Genomic DNA, 16,178 nt, shown 5'->3' with positions numbered 1-16,178 from the left:
AATCCATTAAACTGTGGAGAAAAGGAGTGAGGATTATGTAAATAACTAGGACTCAAAGGAAAAAAGTTAGATAAAAACATGTTTATAAAAAGAACAAATGAAAAAGGCATAATGGTGCAGGATAGATGATCATGAGCATCACTGTCGAAATTAATTTGGACAGAAGTCATTTTTATATCCAGAAAGATAGAAATGATAGAGATGCAGACTTGGAGGTAACATACAAGAGGCCCTGCTAAATAACTCAAGACATCTTTTCAAATTTCCTCAGTACCTATGTAGAGAGATCATACTCTCTGGTTTAATCATTGAGAACTCTGCTCCAACATAACCACCCACTATTTTCCAATACATTATCCCTCTAGCCAATTTGGTTTCATCATTTCAAAGGAACCTAGGTTATCTTATCGTTCCATGTTCTATCTGAAACACATTCTCCATTCTCTCAACCTAATAATTTATCAAGTTCTAACAAGGCACTATTCTAAATATTTTACATGCATTAACCCATTTAATTCTAGGAGGGAGGTTAAATAACTTGCTTAAAATTACATAGTAACAGAGCTAGGATTTGACACAATCTGGCTCCAAGGAGCCTGTCAACTTGCTAATTAGTCCTTCAACACTCAGGTCAAGTTCTGTCACCTTCTTAAAATTCTCATCTACTTAGCAATTATTCCTGCCTCTTGAGCCTTTAAGTAAACCACTCACTTGTCATTTACCATGGGATCCAGTTTTTCTTTTGTGCATATGTTCTATCTTTTCTTATTTATTTTGAAACACTACTTAAAGCCTAACAAACTTAATATCTGGAACACAGCAGTGCTTATTTTATTAATGAAACTATAATAGTACTTAATAGTTATTGAAAATGCATACCAGACACTGAGCTAAGTGGTGGGTATTATTCTTGATCTTTCTCCATATAGATAAGGAAAGAAAAGATAAGAAAACAGGCTTAGAGAAACTATCTTGTCCAGTATCACCATGGGTAGTGATAAGATTCAAATTCCAAAAGTACAACCTAAGAGTCCATACTATACTCTTAATCCCCACCCTATCATAAACCTTGAAGAATAACCACTCAACTTACATTTACTCAGCAGCAGTACTTTAGCTGTACTTAACACTGAGGATTCAGAGCTGCTGCCTCCAAGAAACTCAAAGTCCATTGAGACTTCAGGACCAAACTGGTATCAACAGGTCACTATCATTAAAACTTAAGATTTTTAACTTACAGTTTAGGGGCAAAATTTTTAAAAATTCTTAGAAATTCTCTTCTATAACACTCTTCCCTCCAGGCTTACCCACTCCTCTACCCTAGAACTCATCTATGTGTTATATTATAGAGAAGTCATCTTGCTAATCCTAATAACTATTGGGACATCTGAATTTAAATTAGTGATAACTTGAACTCAAGGGTCTATTTGATGAATTCCATGCCAATAACAAAATATGAATAATGAAAGACAGTTGGAAAAAAGCAACACCAAGAAGAAGCAGAGAAAAAGAAGATTTGAAAGTCACACTGTAAACCAAAAATAAGAAGAAAAGCAGGAAAATAGACATAAATAGAAGGTGCAATTAACAGTGCAGAATAAATTCAGTGGAGAAACAGATAAAGTGAAAACACTTAAAGTTAATCCATTTTATGAATGCTGACTGCTTTCCTTTCCTAACCTTTAGGAAACAGAAAACTGTATGTGAAATAGCAACTGAAAAATCATTATCTAGGAACAACAGATAAATTAAGAAGGTTTTTTATCCCCCCTGAGTAAACTACTCAGAGTAACAGAGCTGCAAAAGGACCTTGAGATACTATTTAATTCAACCCACTCATTTTACAGTTAAAGTAAAGCTCAGAAAGGTTAGGTAACTTTAACATCCCAAGATCAGACAGCTACTTAGTAGCCACACTGAATTCATTCCAGTATCTATTCCTAACTCACCAGGCTTCCTAGAAATGGTATTTTTTTTCCTTCTTTTCTCACCCTTAATAACCATTAATTTCTACATAAGCATTTCAGAATTCCCACATTATTTACAGCTCCCTTGGAGGATAATAACCAGATATTCTGTGTTATCAAGGACAAGACATCTATTTTTTCATTTTCGTATCTCCAAAGTAGTAATCTTAAATTGGGTCTTGGTTCCTACCAGGAAGAAATTCAAATACTTTCCAGAAGAGCACAAGGAAGATAGATCTCCATAAACACCAAATTCAAGCCAGGCTGACAAACTACGATCTATACAGAAAGGAGGAGCCTAAGAACCCAGGATGTCAGCTGCAAGTGGGAAATATGATAATAACATTTATGTTCTCCTTTCTGTTTTGGGGGATGGGGACAGGGAACACTAAGGATTAAACCCAGAGATGCTCTACCACTGAACTATATCCTCAGTCCTTTTTATTTTTATTTTGAGACAAGGTCTCTATAAGTTGCCCAGACTGGCCTCAAACTTGAGATTCTCCTGTCTCAGATTCCCGAGTACCTGGGATTACAAGTAGGTGCCACCACGCCTGACCCCCTTCCAACTAACCTCAGGCTCCCATCTTTCTAACAAATTTCAATTCCAGGAACCTACAGAGAAGACAAAGTAATGAAATTGAGTATCATGTCACTTTTAACACAAGTGGATTTTTTAATGTCTTGGCCAGGATATATGGAACAAGAAAGAGAAGAGACATCAGGTAAACCAAAAACCTGTACTTTTCGCTATAAAAACACTAGAAAGTTCTAAAAATATGTTATATACATTCAAGTCAGCATTTCCCCCACTGCTAAGCACTTGCAGATATTCAGGACCAGAAGGCAGTCATCCTGGATCACATCTATGGTCTAAGAAAGTTTGGTGCTCAAAACCCTTGATAAACTGTAGACCCTGTTAGCCACCATTCACCAGGTCATTTGAGTTGAGTAATCTGGCAATCTTGCTCATCAACCTGGTATAAATATAATGATTACATATGCTTTAAAAATTCTACGTCTGCCAATAAGGCTCAGTGAAGCCTTCCCTGGAAGGGAAGAAAATGTCCTATTTTACTTCAGAAACATACATTAATTTTGATATGCATGAAGTTCCCTACAGATTAGGGATAACTTCCTACTCTAACATGTTAATCAAATTAGGACAAATATAGTGAAAATGAAAGGGACAAAAGGATTCAAAATGAACAAATGGATTAACAACTCACTGAGTAAAGGAAGAGTAAAAAATGACCAGTAAGAATAATGAAGTTATTAAGAGCTAAAGAATGAAGTGAGGAGAGAGGTGTTTTGGTTGGAGAAAGGGGAAAGGATGATGCTGGTGTACAGTTGCTAGAGAGATGGTATTTAAATATATTTTGTTTCAAGACATAAGTAAAAATTCAGACCTCATAGATTTGGGGCCTAAAAAGAGGTGTTAGTCATAGCACTCTGGTGATTGAGGTTTTAGAGAAAGAGAGGTTAAAGAAGAACATTGAGACAACTACATTCCTCAGATAGTACACATCAGAAATAACCTAACTTCCCAGGTGAGCAGTATTCTACAGAGATAGTGTGTTTGGAGTAATTTATTCTAATGAGAAGCTTAAAATTTATCTTTTTCCCCCAGGTAATGAATTACCAGAGGGCTGGGGATATAGCTCAGTTGGTAGAGAGCTTGCCTCACATGCACAAGGCCTTGGGTTCAATTCTCAGTACTGCAAAAAAAAAAAAAAAAAAAAGAATTAACAGAAACAAGCTAAAGACAAAAATAGGCTCATAATTGCCATTTGTCCAAAGTCAAATCTCTGAGCTAGAACACACTGATTTTTTAAAAAATATTTTTAGTTGTCGATGGACCTGTAGTTATTTTTATTTGGTGCTGAGGTTCAAACCCAGTGCCTCACACATGCTGGGCAAGTGCTCTACCACTGAGTGACAACCCCAGCCCCAAACACATTTATTTTTAAACTTATCTATAATAAAACTTTGGGGGGGGGGGGCCCAAACTCTGGTATTCCAATACCACACCACTATTTCACAGTATCTGTGAGAATTTAACCATTTTAAAAAGCACTTCAGGAGCTACAGTTGTAGCTCAGCAGTATAGCACTTGCCTAGGACATGTGAGGCACTGGGTGTGCCATATTAAAATAAAGGTTAAAAAAGAAAAAGCACTTCAACTAAAATATCAAGAATTAATGAATCTGGGGAATGGGTACATGGAGGTTCAAAATGAATCTGAAGAGGAGGACTATGGAGGTTCTTTATACTCTTCTCTCCAGTTCTGTAATATGGGAAACTACCATAATAAAAATATCTGATTACAGGGGCTAAAGTTGTATCTTAGTGGAAGAGCACATGCCTAGAACATGTGAGGCACTGGATTCAATCCTCAGCACCACACAAAAATGAATAAATGAAATAGAGTATTGTGTCCATCTACAAATATATTTTTACAAAAATATATTTTTAAAAATTGATTACAAAAATCAAATTGTATAATAAAAATCTCTCTGGACTTAAAAAATTAAAAATAAATAAAAACTAAAATATTTGATTACATAAAGATATTTCAAAATTCTACAGCTAAGGCTGACAATCCAATATAAAATTCCAGTAGATAAATACTTTTCAAATAAGCTTGCTTCATTCTTGATAAGCCAATAAAATTTACAGTGTATAGAAAAGGCCTAGTCTGTCATTTCAGAGGAATATGACCATGTTCATTACATGAAAAAAGTCCTTTTATTCATGTTGATTGATTTAGACATCTATCTTTTTTTTTCTTCATTAACTTAAGTCTGTGCTGAAGGATGTAAAGGCTATATATATATATATATCTCTGTGTGTGTGTGTGTGTGTGTGTATGTGTGTGCATGTGTGTGTGTGTGTGTATATACACACACACATATATATACATGGTTCTGATTAATAAGGTCAAAATATTATCTTCAACATCGTTATATGTTGAATATATAGTTAACCCTCCAGTTACTTCAAACATCTACCACTCAAATAAATTAATCTGATACAATATAGATACAAAAAGTTAATTTTTAAAAAATGAATCTATCCATAAATTATATCTACTCCTAAATTGTAATGAACATATATTAAAAATTATACAAAATAATAAGTAGAGGGAAAAAGTTTATTTTTAAACACATTATCATTGCTTAAATTATGATTTAAATAGATTTGGGGGATGGGGTTGTGGCTCAGTGGTAGAGCACTTGCCTAGAATGTGTGAGGCACTGGGTTCAATTCTCAGCATCACATATAAATAAATGAATAAAATAAAGGTCTATCAACATTTTTAAATAAATAAATAGACTTAATATAAATCAAATCACACTATTGAGGATATGGAACATTAAAACTAGGAGAGAGAGGGGCTAGGGTTGTGGCTCAGTGGTAAAGCACTTGACTGGCAGTTTGATTCTCAGCATCACATATAAATAAATGAATAAAAATAAAGGTCTATCAACATCTTAAAAGAAAAAAAAAATTAGGAGAGAGCAGCAGATTCACAACTCACCAAAGATCATGAATGGTTGAATAGTTTCCAGGGTTTGGAGGCACCAACCCTAGAAACCTAGGCACTAACACTATCCTCCCTACGATAAATAGCACCACCCAAAAATGACAATCAGATTTGTCTGCCTTTTCTTCTTTGCCTAATAAGTTCCAGGACAGTAAAAAGGTATATGTCTATGCAAAACTTAGCACACTGCAGGTGTGCAACTCTTAAACAGCAATAATCACCATCTTTGATACCCAGAAAGCTATTGCTAAGTATCAGTCTCATTCCCTAGGTGACAAGTATAGGAAAACAAAGCAGTTTCCTCACTAGCAGTTCTACTTACATCATATTCAGAATCCTGTTTCTTCCAACAGATACATGTCATAAAATTTCAGTGAAAAGCAGCATAAATATATGTATGTAACAGATAAAAGACACTCAAATAATTTTTTGTTGCATCATTATTAAGCAACTAGCTAATTCCTAATTGATGTATTTTACTTTTTTCAGATAACAAAATATTTCTCCTACTCTCAATACTTTTTAGTTTTTTCCCTTTTTAAAAAAACATATCATAAAATGTACAGATCTTAAATATTCAGCTTAGTAACTGAACAAAATTATATAATTGGCAATATGGATAAAGGTATGCAGAAGTTCCTTGTAGTAGTCTCATCCTTTTCCACAAGTTAAAAATGATATAATAGGTTACCCAAAAATATACACGTGAATTTCCATCACTCAAGTCAAGCTAAAGTATATTTCCATCACTCCAGAAAGTTCCCTTGTACCCACTTTCTAGTCAATCACAGCCCCTACCCAGAGGCAACCACCGTTCTGATTTCTATCATACCTTAGTTTTGTCTGTTCTTGTATTTTTCACAAACAGTATCATACAGTATTACATTCACCTGTGTCTGAATTCATCTGTGTTCTCTTGCTATGAACAATATTTCTGACATTCCTCTATTTTAATGTATGAATCAGTAGTTCATTCCCATTGTGAAAAAGTTGCTATGAACATTTTGCATCAGACTGTTTGTAAACATACACTTTATCCCTCCTGGTATAGCAGTATTTCATTGAAAAAGGGGGGGGGGGAGAAAATGGTTTCACATATAAATAAGCCTGGGAAAAAAGGCAGTATGGATAGTTACATATACAATTATACAATAGCAACAATATGTGTATATATATTAGTTATAGAGGACACAAAAACAAACATTTGATATTTACACTAGTGGGTGTGTATATGTGTGTATACAAAGAACTTGAATAATTCTGAGAAGTCCACCTAGGACAAAAAAAAAGGTATTTTAAAAGAAATTAAAATTAAGTTCATGGTAAAATAAATAAGATATTAAGTTTTTCTTAATAAGTTTATGTTTTACCTAAGAATAATCCAAAAGAGAAACAAACTTCTCTCCATGCTAATTAGCCTGTCGACTGGGGTGTGGTGGTGCATGCTTGTAATCCCAGAGGCTGGGGGTGGGAGGTGGCAGGGCTGAGGCAGGAGGATTGGGAGTTCAAAGCCGGCCTCAGCAAAAGTGAGGCGCTAAGCAACTCAGTGAGACCCTGTCTCTAAATAAAATACAAAATAGGGTTGGGGATATGGCTCAATGGTTGAGTGCCCCTGAATTCAATCCCTGGTACCCTGTCCCTGTAAAAGTAAATTAACCTTTTGAATTAAAGGAAATATTTTATTTCTTAAAACAAATACCTGTTCCCAAACTCAAAAACTTCTATGTTACCATCTGCTCACAATAATTTTTAATGCTGAAGACGAATCCTAAAATATGAGTTAAGATTACAAGACTTTTATTGTCTTGCTTTTCAAAAAGTTAAACATGCAAATAATTTCACTGGTTAATATTTAACATGGGTAAAGAACATTCCATGCTCATTCAGAATATATTCTGATAAAGACTTAATCTCTAGGACGTTTTATCTATTCCAAAAAGTAATTTACTGCAGCATTTGTCTGTGACAGCAACATTTTGACTCTCAATTCCACTGTGTGATTTTCAGCTAACAACCAGAAGTTTAACTCCCCAGAGATAAGAACAGTAATAAATATATACAAATTTATAAAGAGATCAATTTGAAATTTGCAACCCTGTTTTTTGAAAATCAGATGATCATTTTCAGTGACTCTTCATTTAATATTTATCAATTGCCAAAATTGGAGTAGACTGCTACAAACAATTCTAGAAATTTACCATTGTCTTAAGAAGGAATCTGCAACTACTAACAGGATAAAAAATCCTATCTTCTAGTCTTTGATCTTTCTTCATCTTTTATTCCTCGCAAAAAATGAGCAATTTCAAAAACATACAATTCAAATGTACTATATTTTTAATCTTAAAAAAAAAATTTTACTGCAGATTATAGAAGAAAAAGTAGGTCCAGATCTTCAACATATCGGTTTAGGACCACACTTCCTCAACAGAACTCCCATAGCACAAGAAATAAAAGCAAGAATCAATAACCGGGATAGATTCAAACTAAAAAGCTTTCTCTCAGCAAAGAAAACTATCAGCAATGCGAAGAAAGAGCCTACAGAGTGGGAGAAAATCTTTGCCAATCATACTTCAGATAGAGCACTAATCTCCAGAATCTATAAAGAACTCAAAAAACTCTACACCAAGAATGCAAATAACCCAATTGACAAATGGGCTAAGGAAATGAACAGACACTTCACAGAAGAAGATCTACAAGCAATCAACAAACATATGGAAAAATGTTCAACATCTCTAGTAATAAGAGAAATGCAAATCAAAACCACCCTAAGATTCCATCTCACCCCAATTAGAATGGCGATTATCAAGAATACAAGCAACAACAAGTGTTGGCGAGGATGTGGGGAAAAAGAAACACTCATACATTGCTGGTGGGGTTGCAAATTAGTGCAGCCACTCTGGAAAGCAGTGTGGAGACTCCTTAGAAAACATGGAATGGAACCACCATTTGACCCAGCTATCCCACTCCTTGGCCTATACCCAAAGGACTTAAAATCAGCATACAACAGAGATACAGCCACATCAATGTTCACAGCTGCTCAATTCACAATAGACAGACTGTGGAACCAACCTAGATGCCCTTCAATTGATGAATGGATAAAGAAACTGTGGTATATATATATACAATGGAATATTACTCAGCCATAAAGAATGATAAAAGTATGGCATTTGCAGGCAAATGGATGAAACTGGAGAATATCATGCTAAGTGAGATAAGCCAATCTCAAAAAACCAAAGGACGAATGATCTCACTGATAAGTGGATGATGACACATAATGGGGGGTGGGAGGGGTTAGTGTTAGGGTTAGAGTTAGGGTTAGGGTTAGGGTTAGGGAGGGGAGCAAGAATGGAGGAAGGACTGTATAGAGGGAAAAGAGGGGTGGGAGGGGTGGGCGAAGGGAAAAAATAACAGAATGAATCAAACATTACCCTATGTAAATTTATGATTATACAAATGGTACGCCTTTACTCCATGTACAGAGAACAACATGTATCCCATTTGTTTACAATAAAAAAAATTTTTTAAAAAATTTTAGATATTGGATGTTCCCTAGCTTTCACAGATGTATAACTATTTACTTTAAAATCCACTATTTCACTCTGAAAATACATCATTTTCATTTTCCTAATAATTGTACCTTTCTTTAAAAAAATAAAAAGAAAAGAAAAGAAAATTAGCCTTGATTAAGCTTTGACTTTTTACAAAAATGACAGCAATTCCTATTGGCTAAATTCCCCAACTTTCAATATGGTTTGTCTGATAGTTTTAGAGAACAAAAATAAAACTTTATTGTTTTTAAAATGTTTTGCTTTCACACCAAGGATGAAAAACAAATACACCAAATATGCAGACCCCACACTCCCTCTGGTGGTCCTTCACTCTCATTAACCAAATCTAAGACTATAAGGAAACACTAAATTAAGCACAAAATTCAAGTCAGTTCTCATAATAAATTGTAACACATACAACTTATTTTAAGTACTAAAATTTTTGTGTTCTAAATGTTGCTAAACAACCCCTAGAGTTAGACATAGTGGCCCATGCCTGTAATTTCAGCAACTTGGAAGGCTGAGGCAAAAGTATCACAAGTTTGAGGCCAGCCTCAGCAACTTAGGCTGACCTTGTCTCAAAATAAAAAATAAAAAGGTTTGGGGATATACCTCAGTGGTGAAGAGTCCCTGGACTCAATCCCCAGTATGGCAAAATAAAATAAAATATAATATAATATAATATAATATAATATAATATAATATAATATAATATAATATCCTTAGTAATCTGTTAGCTATAATCTGTTGATAACCTGTTAAAATATATGACCCTACAATCATTTTCACCCGTCTCATTTGCAGAACTGCCTTTTACACAGTAAATAAATATCTTATTTGCAAATTAAAGTTTGTGATCTGCATATCATTGTTGACCCAGTCTTTGATGTATGTATATTTAATTTTCTTTACTTACTTCAGGGATATGTCAGAATTTTAAAATGTACTAGGGCTGGGGATATAGCGCACTGGTAGACCACTTGCCTAATTTGTGTAAGGTCTTGGGTTAGACCCACCACCAGCACCTAAAAAAACAGTAACAGTATTTTTTAAGTTAACAAAATGAAAATGTATAAAAGGGCTGGGGGTAGAGCACTTGCCTAGCATCACAAGGCCCTGAGTTCAATTCTCAGAACCACAAAAAACAACAACAAAGCAATCACTAAACTGAATTGTAGAAAAATTTGGAAATATCAAAACCAGAAATCTACCAATCAGCTAAATTAGAAAGCTAAAATAGTTCCAGAATTATAAAATGTAGGTATTTGTTTGGCATAAATTAATTACAGAAGTTAGAATTTAATGTACCAGAATATGTACATAAATCAAATCGAAGGCCTAAAGATAATTTTCTTTTTTGTAATACTGGGGATTGAACCATGGGGGCGCTGTACCATTGAACTATATTCTACATTCTCCCTCCTTTTTCTTTTTTTATTTTGAGACAAGGTCTGGCTAAGATGCTGAGGCTGGCCTCAAACTTGTGATCCTCCTGCCTCTGCTTTCCCAACTGCTGGGATTACAGGCATGCATCACCAGAAACTGTTAGAGGAGAATCTTTTTTTTTTTTTTTTTTGGTACCAGGGATTGAACTCAAGGGTGCTTAACCACTGAGCCACTTTTTTTTTTTTTTTTTTTTTTTTTAATTTTGAAACTGGGTCTCACTAATTTGCTTACATACTCACTAAATTGCCGAGGCTAGCTTCAAACCTGAGATCTTCCTGTCTCAGCTTCCTGAGCCAGTGGGATTATAGGCATATTACACCACACCAGGATAGAGGGTAGTCTTAATGCTACGTACAACAAGCATATTACTGTTACATAAAGCAGTCTTAACACCTATAACAGTGTCATTTGATCTATCCTTGAATTTATCTGTTTTAATATAACAACTTGTTTTTTGTAGCTTCATTAATTTCAAAATATTAAGGAGGGGCTGGAGGTGTAGTTTAATGGTACTGTTTGACTATCATGCACGATGGTCCATGGTTCAATTCAAGGGAAAGAAAGAAAATTACCACCACCAGTCCCCAAACACAAAATGAGCCATATCTAAGGGTAAATGCTTTAAAAATGGTGCCAATTTTTATTTGTAGATGTGATAATCAACTTATGCTTTATTTTGAAACTAAAATATGGTTGTTAATTTTGATAGGGTCTACCACAAGTTAAAGTGGACAAAAAATCAATAATCAAAATATCTAAACCTGAATTCTAAACTGGGCTTTTAAGTGAAAGGTACTTTCCTAAGATACTTAAAATATGCTTTTTTGTAACTAAATCTATGAACTATAACTTTATAATGTGGCATACTCAAACATCATCATAGAAAAGGATTATAAACACTCTACTTACACATAGTATTTAAACTAATGGTAAATCAACTAAATCATGCCAAACAATGAAAGCACCAGTCTTGTAAGGTCCCTTCCAGATACTTATATAGAATAAGCCCACTCAACATGAGGAAGAGTCATTGTTCAACCAATCTGCCTTGACCAACCATCAAAAAGACAACTCAACCTTGGAGGCACTAACCTCCTTTATAGGTACTCCAAAAGGATGTTCAGTCTTTTTGGACTAATTTGTTCTAAGCTAAGAAGCCTTTCACAAACTAAAAAATCCAAAATATGCATTCTTTTCCAATCCAAATATAAACAGAAAATTGAAGATTTAATTAGTCGTCTAACCCAACATTCTAAGTTTTTCATGTTTAACTGATTAAAATTATTTTCTAAAAGAAATCCACCCAAAATTCTCATAACTAAAAAATTAAGATTAAAAAACATTTGTTTTGTTAATGTTGGAAAGGCAAAGACCTCATAACATATAAAAGTTTGTTGTTTTAGAGAAAACAATTTACAAAGACCATCTTAGATTTTTTTTAATCTCAATCACAACTATTAGTTCATTCTATATGGTAAATAAGTAAAATTACCATTCAATTAAATATTAATAAATTAGCATAATTAAATAATATTAACTCTGTTCTTAAGCTAACGTCTCTAAAGTATAAATCATTTGCAACATGGTTATCAAACAACACATAAGAAGAGAAAAATGGAGTACATTAAATCAAGTGTTTCTCAAAAATGATGAGTTATTAATAACCTTCCTTTAAAAGTATTTTTCAAAATACACTAATTCTATAGAATCACTAAATTAGGGCCATAATTGTACTTGTTAGGCACAGGTCAGTTGGTAGAGAGACAAACAGAAAATGGTAAGTGAAAGCAGGACAGAATAAGAACTTCCCACCAGAATAAGAATTTTTCAAGTCAATTACTGAATTTTGATTCGGACACCATGAAAAGTGGCTACTATAATTCTCTAAAAACCCTAATGCAGAAGGGGAACAGAACTACCACACACTATTAAAAATCCTTAACCAAAATATGCCTTAACTTTTCCCTGTCTACAATCTAAGAAAATGGAAAAACAATGAAAATAAATACACTCGTCTACTCTAAGAGAGGTAAAGAAAGCACCCATTCAATGCTAAGCCTTATTCCACTGGAAACACACTCCTGAAAAGTAAATCCAAAACCACGAGCTCAAAATGCTTCATGCAGAATTTACTGAATGGCGGCCAATCGCTGTACACGCTGTCCTGAGCCACACTGAAGGGTATCTAGAGCTCTGCGTTCTCCGCTTACAACTTGTACCTTACGTTCCTTTCGCCACCACTGCAGAAACCGATTTTTAAAATGAGACTCAAGTGTTCCTCGTGGCCCATCAACAGGACAAAAAAAAAAGCAATCTACACCCTGATCGTCAAAAAAAAATGGGCAGTACTGGTTTTGGAGTGACTCAGTATCGTCAGCACACCTTTTTAGACGATCTGCAGGGCAGAAGTCACAAGTCCCTGGGCCGAAGTGAGTAAGGATCCCTAACACAACTTTTCACTGGCTTTCTTCTATCACTAGACTAACACGGATCACCTGTTAGAACGATTCAACGGCACACCCTCAACAAGTGGCTGGGAGCGGCGATGCGGTTGCCCGTCACTTGTCCTAGGGCGGCAGGTGAAGGCGGTGAACGCCCATCCACACCCATCGTGCGGCTGCAGCCAAGACGGCAGGCAGCCGCGGGACGCTCCGTTATCCTCACCCTCCCAGGCTGGCCAGGTGAGCGGGGCTCCATCGCCCGCAGCGTCCGGCGCTCCGCTCAGCCGGGCTCGACTTCTCGGGCCGTCCGGGTCCCGGAAGGCGAAGTTTCACTCCCGCCCGCGGCGTGGCTGCTCTGGCGCCGCCCGGTTCTCCGAGGGTCTGACCGCCCGCTCAGAGCCGCAGCGATCACGGCCCGCCGGGCCTGGAGCGAGTCCGGAGCGGCCAACCGGAGCCGGAGCGGGACCTGTCATCCGGGCGGGAAACAAAAGCCGAGGACAAGCGGGCGCTACCGGCCTCACCTCGGTGAGGGGGAGCGCGGCGGGGGCGGGGAACGGCTCCCGCGGCCGCCCGGCTGCGCGCCTCCGGGAGAGAGCCCGGGCCCCGAGGCCCCAGAGGCGCGGCGCGGACCCCGCAGTGCGGCTGGGCCTCCCGTGCGCTCACCTCGAGGCTTCCCGGGCCCGGTTCGCCCCGGACACGCTGCTCCGGGTTGGGGAGCCGCGCGAGGGGGCGGGGAAGAGAGCGGCCGCGACGGGACGAAGACAGAGGGAATTCGGCTTTTGGGGGTGCCACGGCCGCCCGCCCCACCCCTGCAGCTATAGCTCCTGTACCTGTCGCCGCGGAGGTTCCCCAGCTCCGTCCCTGTTTGCCTAGCCCGCACCCCACTCACCCCTCAGCCCGCCCAGCAGGCCGCCCGCGCGCCGGACAACGCCGCCCGAGACTGGCAGCGCCCGCGAGCCGGCCCGAATCCCCCGGGCAGCGCCCGGCGCCGTCCCGCCCCCGCCGGCCGCAGGACCGGCCTTCCATAGGGCCCCGAGGCTGTCAGTCCGCCCCCAAAAGGCGCGCGGGCTGCCGCTCCGCCTGCCCGGATTGGTGGCTGAGCACCATCCATGCAAATGAAGCCCCGCCCATATTCATTTGCATCTCCTCCTCCCCACATCAGCCACGTGTCTGGCCCTTGCCCTTTGTGGGGGCCGGAGAGAAGTGATGCAGGAAGCTGACCAATACCCCCTCACATCATCCCTTACCTCCAGAGAAACTGTCTAAACAAACTACTTGACTTCATTATCTGCATGGTCTCCCTGAACGCTCTGCCCCTCTCTTCGATCCACCAGGCCTGTCCTGGGGCTAGAGCCGGCAGGCCAGACTTGCCCCAGGAAACAACTCCATGAAGTCAAAGATGCTCAGTGGGGTCAGGCGAAATCCCACTCTGATAACCACTTTAGCACGTGGCACCTCCTTCTGGACACCAGTGACCGTAAAGACCATACTTTCCCAAGGCTGTCCATGAGATCTCAGGTGGTTAAGACAAGAGTGGGCCTTAAAATGACTTGTGTTCTTCCCCCAACCCAACTCCAAAGAGTAGTCTGCTGAGTTCAGCTTTAAGATGACCACCTGCCAGATGACCTTAGGAAATCTAGTTGGACCCCTTTTTTTTTTTTTTTTTTTTTTTTTTTTTTTGGTACCGGGGATTAAACGCAGGGGCACTCAACCACTGAGCTACATCCCCCGCCCTATTTTGTATTTTATTTAGAGGCAGGGTCTCACTGAGTTGCTTAGCATCTTACTTTTGCTGAGGCTGGCTTTGAACTCACGACCCTCCTGCCTAAGCCTCTGGAACCGCCCACTGGGATTACAGGCGTGCACCACCACCACACCAGCCCACCCCTTAGTTTTTGAGAACACAAAAACCTAAAGGTCCATAGCTAGTTACATATGGAACATAATAGTTATCTATGAAAACCTAATATTTCATGACCAGATTAGAAACCATGTCTCCTGTTTCCAAATCTGCTCTTTTTGCACACTGTCATATTCAAGTATTTGCGAAGAGCCTCTGCTACGAATCACCATACTAGGTGGCACTCTAGTCACTCATTCCCTGCTTTCAAGAGGTGGTGTATGCAAAAACAAAACAACAACAAAAAAAGACAAAATAGAGTCAGCGCTGAAACGTACTCATGGGCAGGATCCTGTTTCAGTCATTTGTCTATCCTTAGTGCCTAAGTTTCCCTTTTACAAGTTGCTAGGGAGAGTCATTGGAACAATTGATTTGCACATTAATTCAACAACACAACGTTGATCAAAACTACCTTGCATATTAACACCAGTTGATTAAGTGATCTACTATATTTACTAAGAGCAAGTATTAAGCACTATGCTGCGCAGGGTATACTGGTTGTGTGAAAAGACACAACCAGTCTTCCATGGCTTCAGCCTAAGAGACAGGGACATCCACAGCACATTTCAGTGCTCCTCGTGTTACAGGGGTTGTGACATGTCTGTACAGGGCACAGCGGAGGGCTCCAAGGAGGGGAGGAATCAGCCCTCCCAGTGACAGAGAGGGCTTCAATGAAGAAGTGACACTAGAGCCAACACTTAAAAGATGGAGTAGATATTTACCAGACAGAGGGTGTAGGTGGTTTAGGAAAGGGACTCCCAGCAGGGAGGAATAGCGTGAGCAAAAAGATATGCAGACCTGGAAAAACCTAGTAATTGAAGGAACATTGAGGAGCAGTGTGGGCAAATCTGCAGGGCTGTGTGGATATGTCACATGCTCTGGGACCAGGCTCTTCCAGGAGGAAGACAGAAAAGCCCGGGAGGCTGCCAGGCTGTGTTGTAACACACCGCAGCAAACAACAACAGGCCCTGTAGATACAGCTGCAGCCTTTTTCCCCCCCAGGCCAGAGTCTTTGGGGAACAGTCAGTTCTACAGTTCTGATGACAGTCTGGTTAACTCCACCCACTCCCCCAGAAAACCACCCTGACCATGGCACTTGCCCTTCGCCACATTTGGAAGCACGTGTGCTTGCATTTTCCCTAAACATTGCTGCCCTTTAGAATTCAGAAATGACATGGGCTGTGGCTGCAGACACCTGGATGGGGGATGAGCAGTCCTTTCCTACTGCATGCAGCTATTCTTTGCAGGGCCTGTCACCAAGGCTAGCTTCATGGGTGTGTGACCTTTGTTTTCTGTTACACAGGGCCCCAAACTTAGGCCCTGTGCTTG

At 38.8% G+C, this 16,178-nt stretch overlaps 1 protein-coding gene across 4 annotated transcripts in view; it reads right to left on the bottom strand.

Annotated features, from left to right (window-relative positions):
* Positions 1-13,911, bottom strand: part of Fkbp5 (FKBP prolyl isomerase 5) — a 97,997-nt gene extending 84,086 nt beyond the window's left edge. Inside the window, exon 1 of one of the 4 annotated variants that reach the window (XM_047557117.1) lies at positions 13,839-13,911. Coding sequence is in view for 2 of the 4 variants with exons in the window: in XM_047557119.1 (XP_047413075.1) it covers positions 13,173-13,205 (33 nt within the window). In the remaining 2 variants the exon portion in view is untranslated. Of the gene's footprint in view, positions 1-13,172; positions 13,352-13,779 lie in introns of those variants that run through there. The other 3 variants (XM_047557118.1, XM_047557119.1, XM_047557116.1) reach the window with 3 other exon arrangements.
* Positions 13,912-16,178: the final 2,267 nt, after the last annotated feature.

The sequence above is a fragment of the Sciurus carolinensis genome, chromosome 7, assembly GCF_902686445.1.
Source record: "Sciurus carolinensis chromosome 7, mSciCar1.2, whole genome shotgun sequence".
Classification (NCBI taxonomy): Eukaryota; Metazoa; Chordata; class Mammalia; order Rodentia; family Sciuridae; genus Sciurus; species Sciurus carolinensis.
This window is presented reverse-complemented; position numbering and strand designations above follow the sequence as displayed.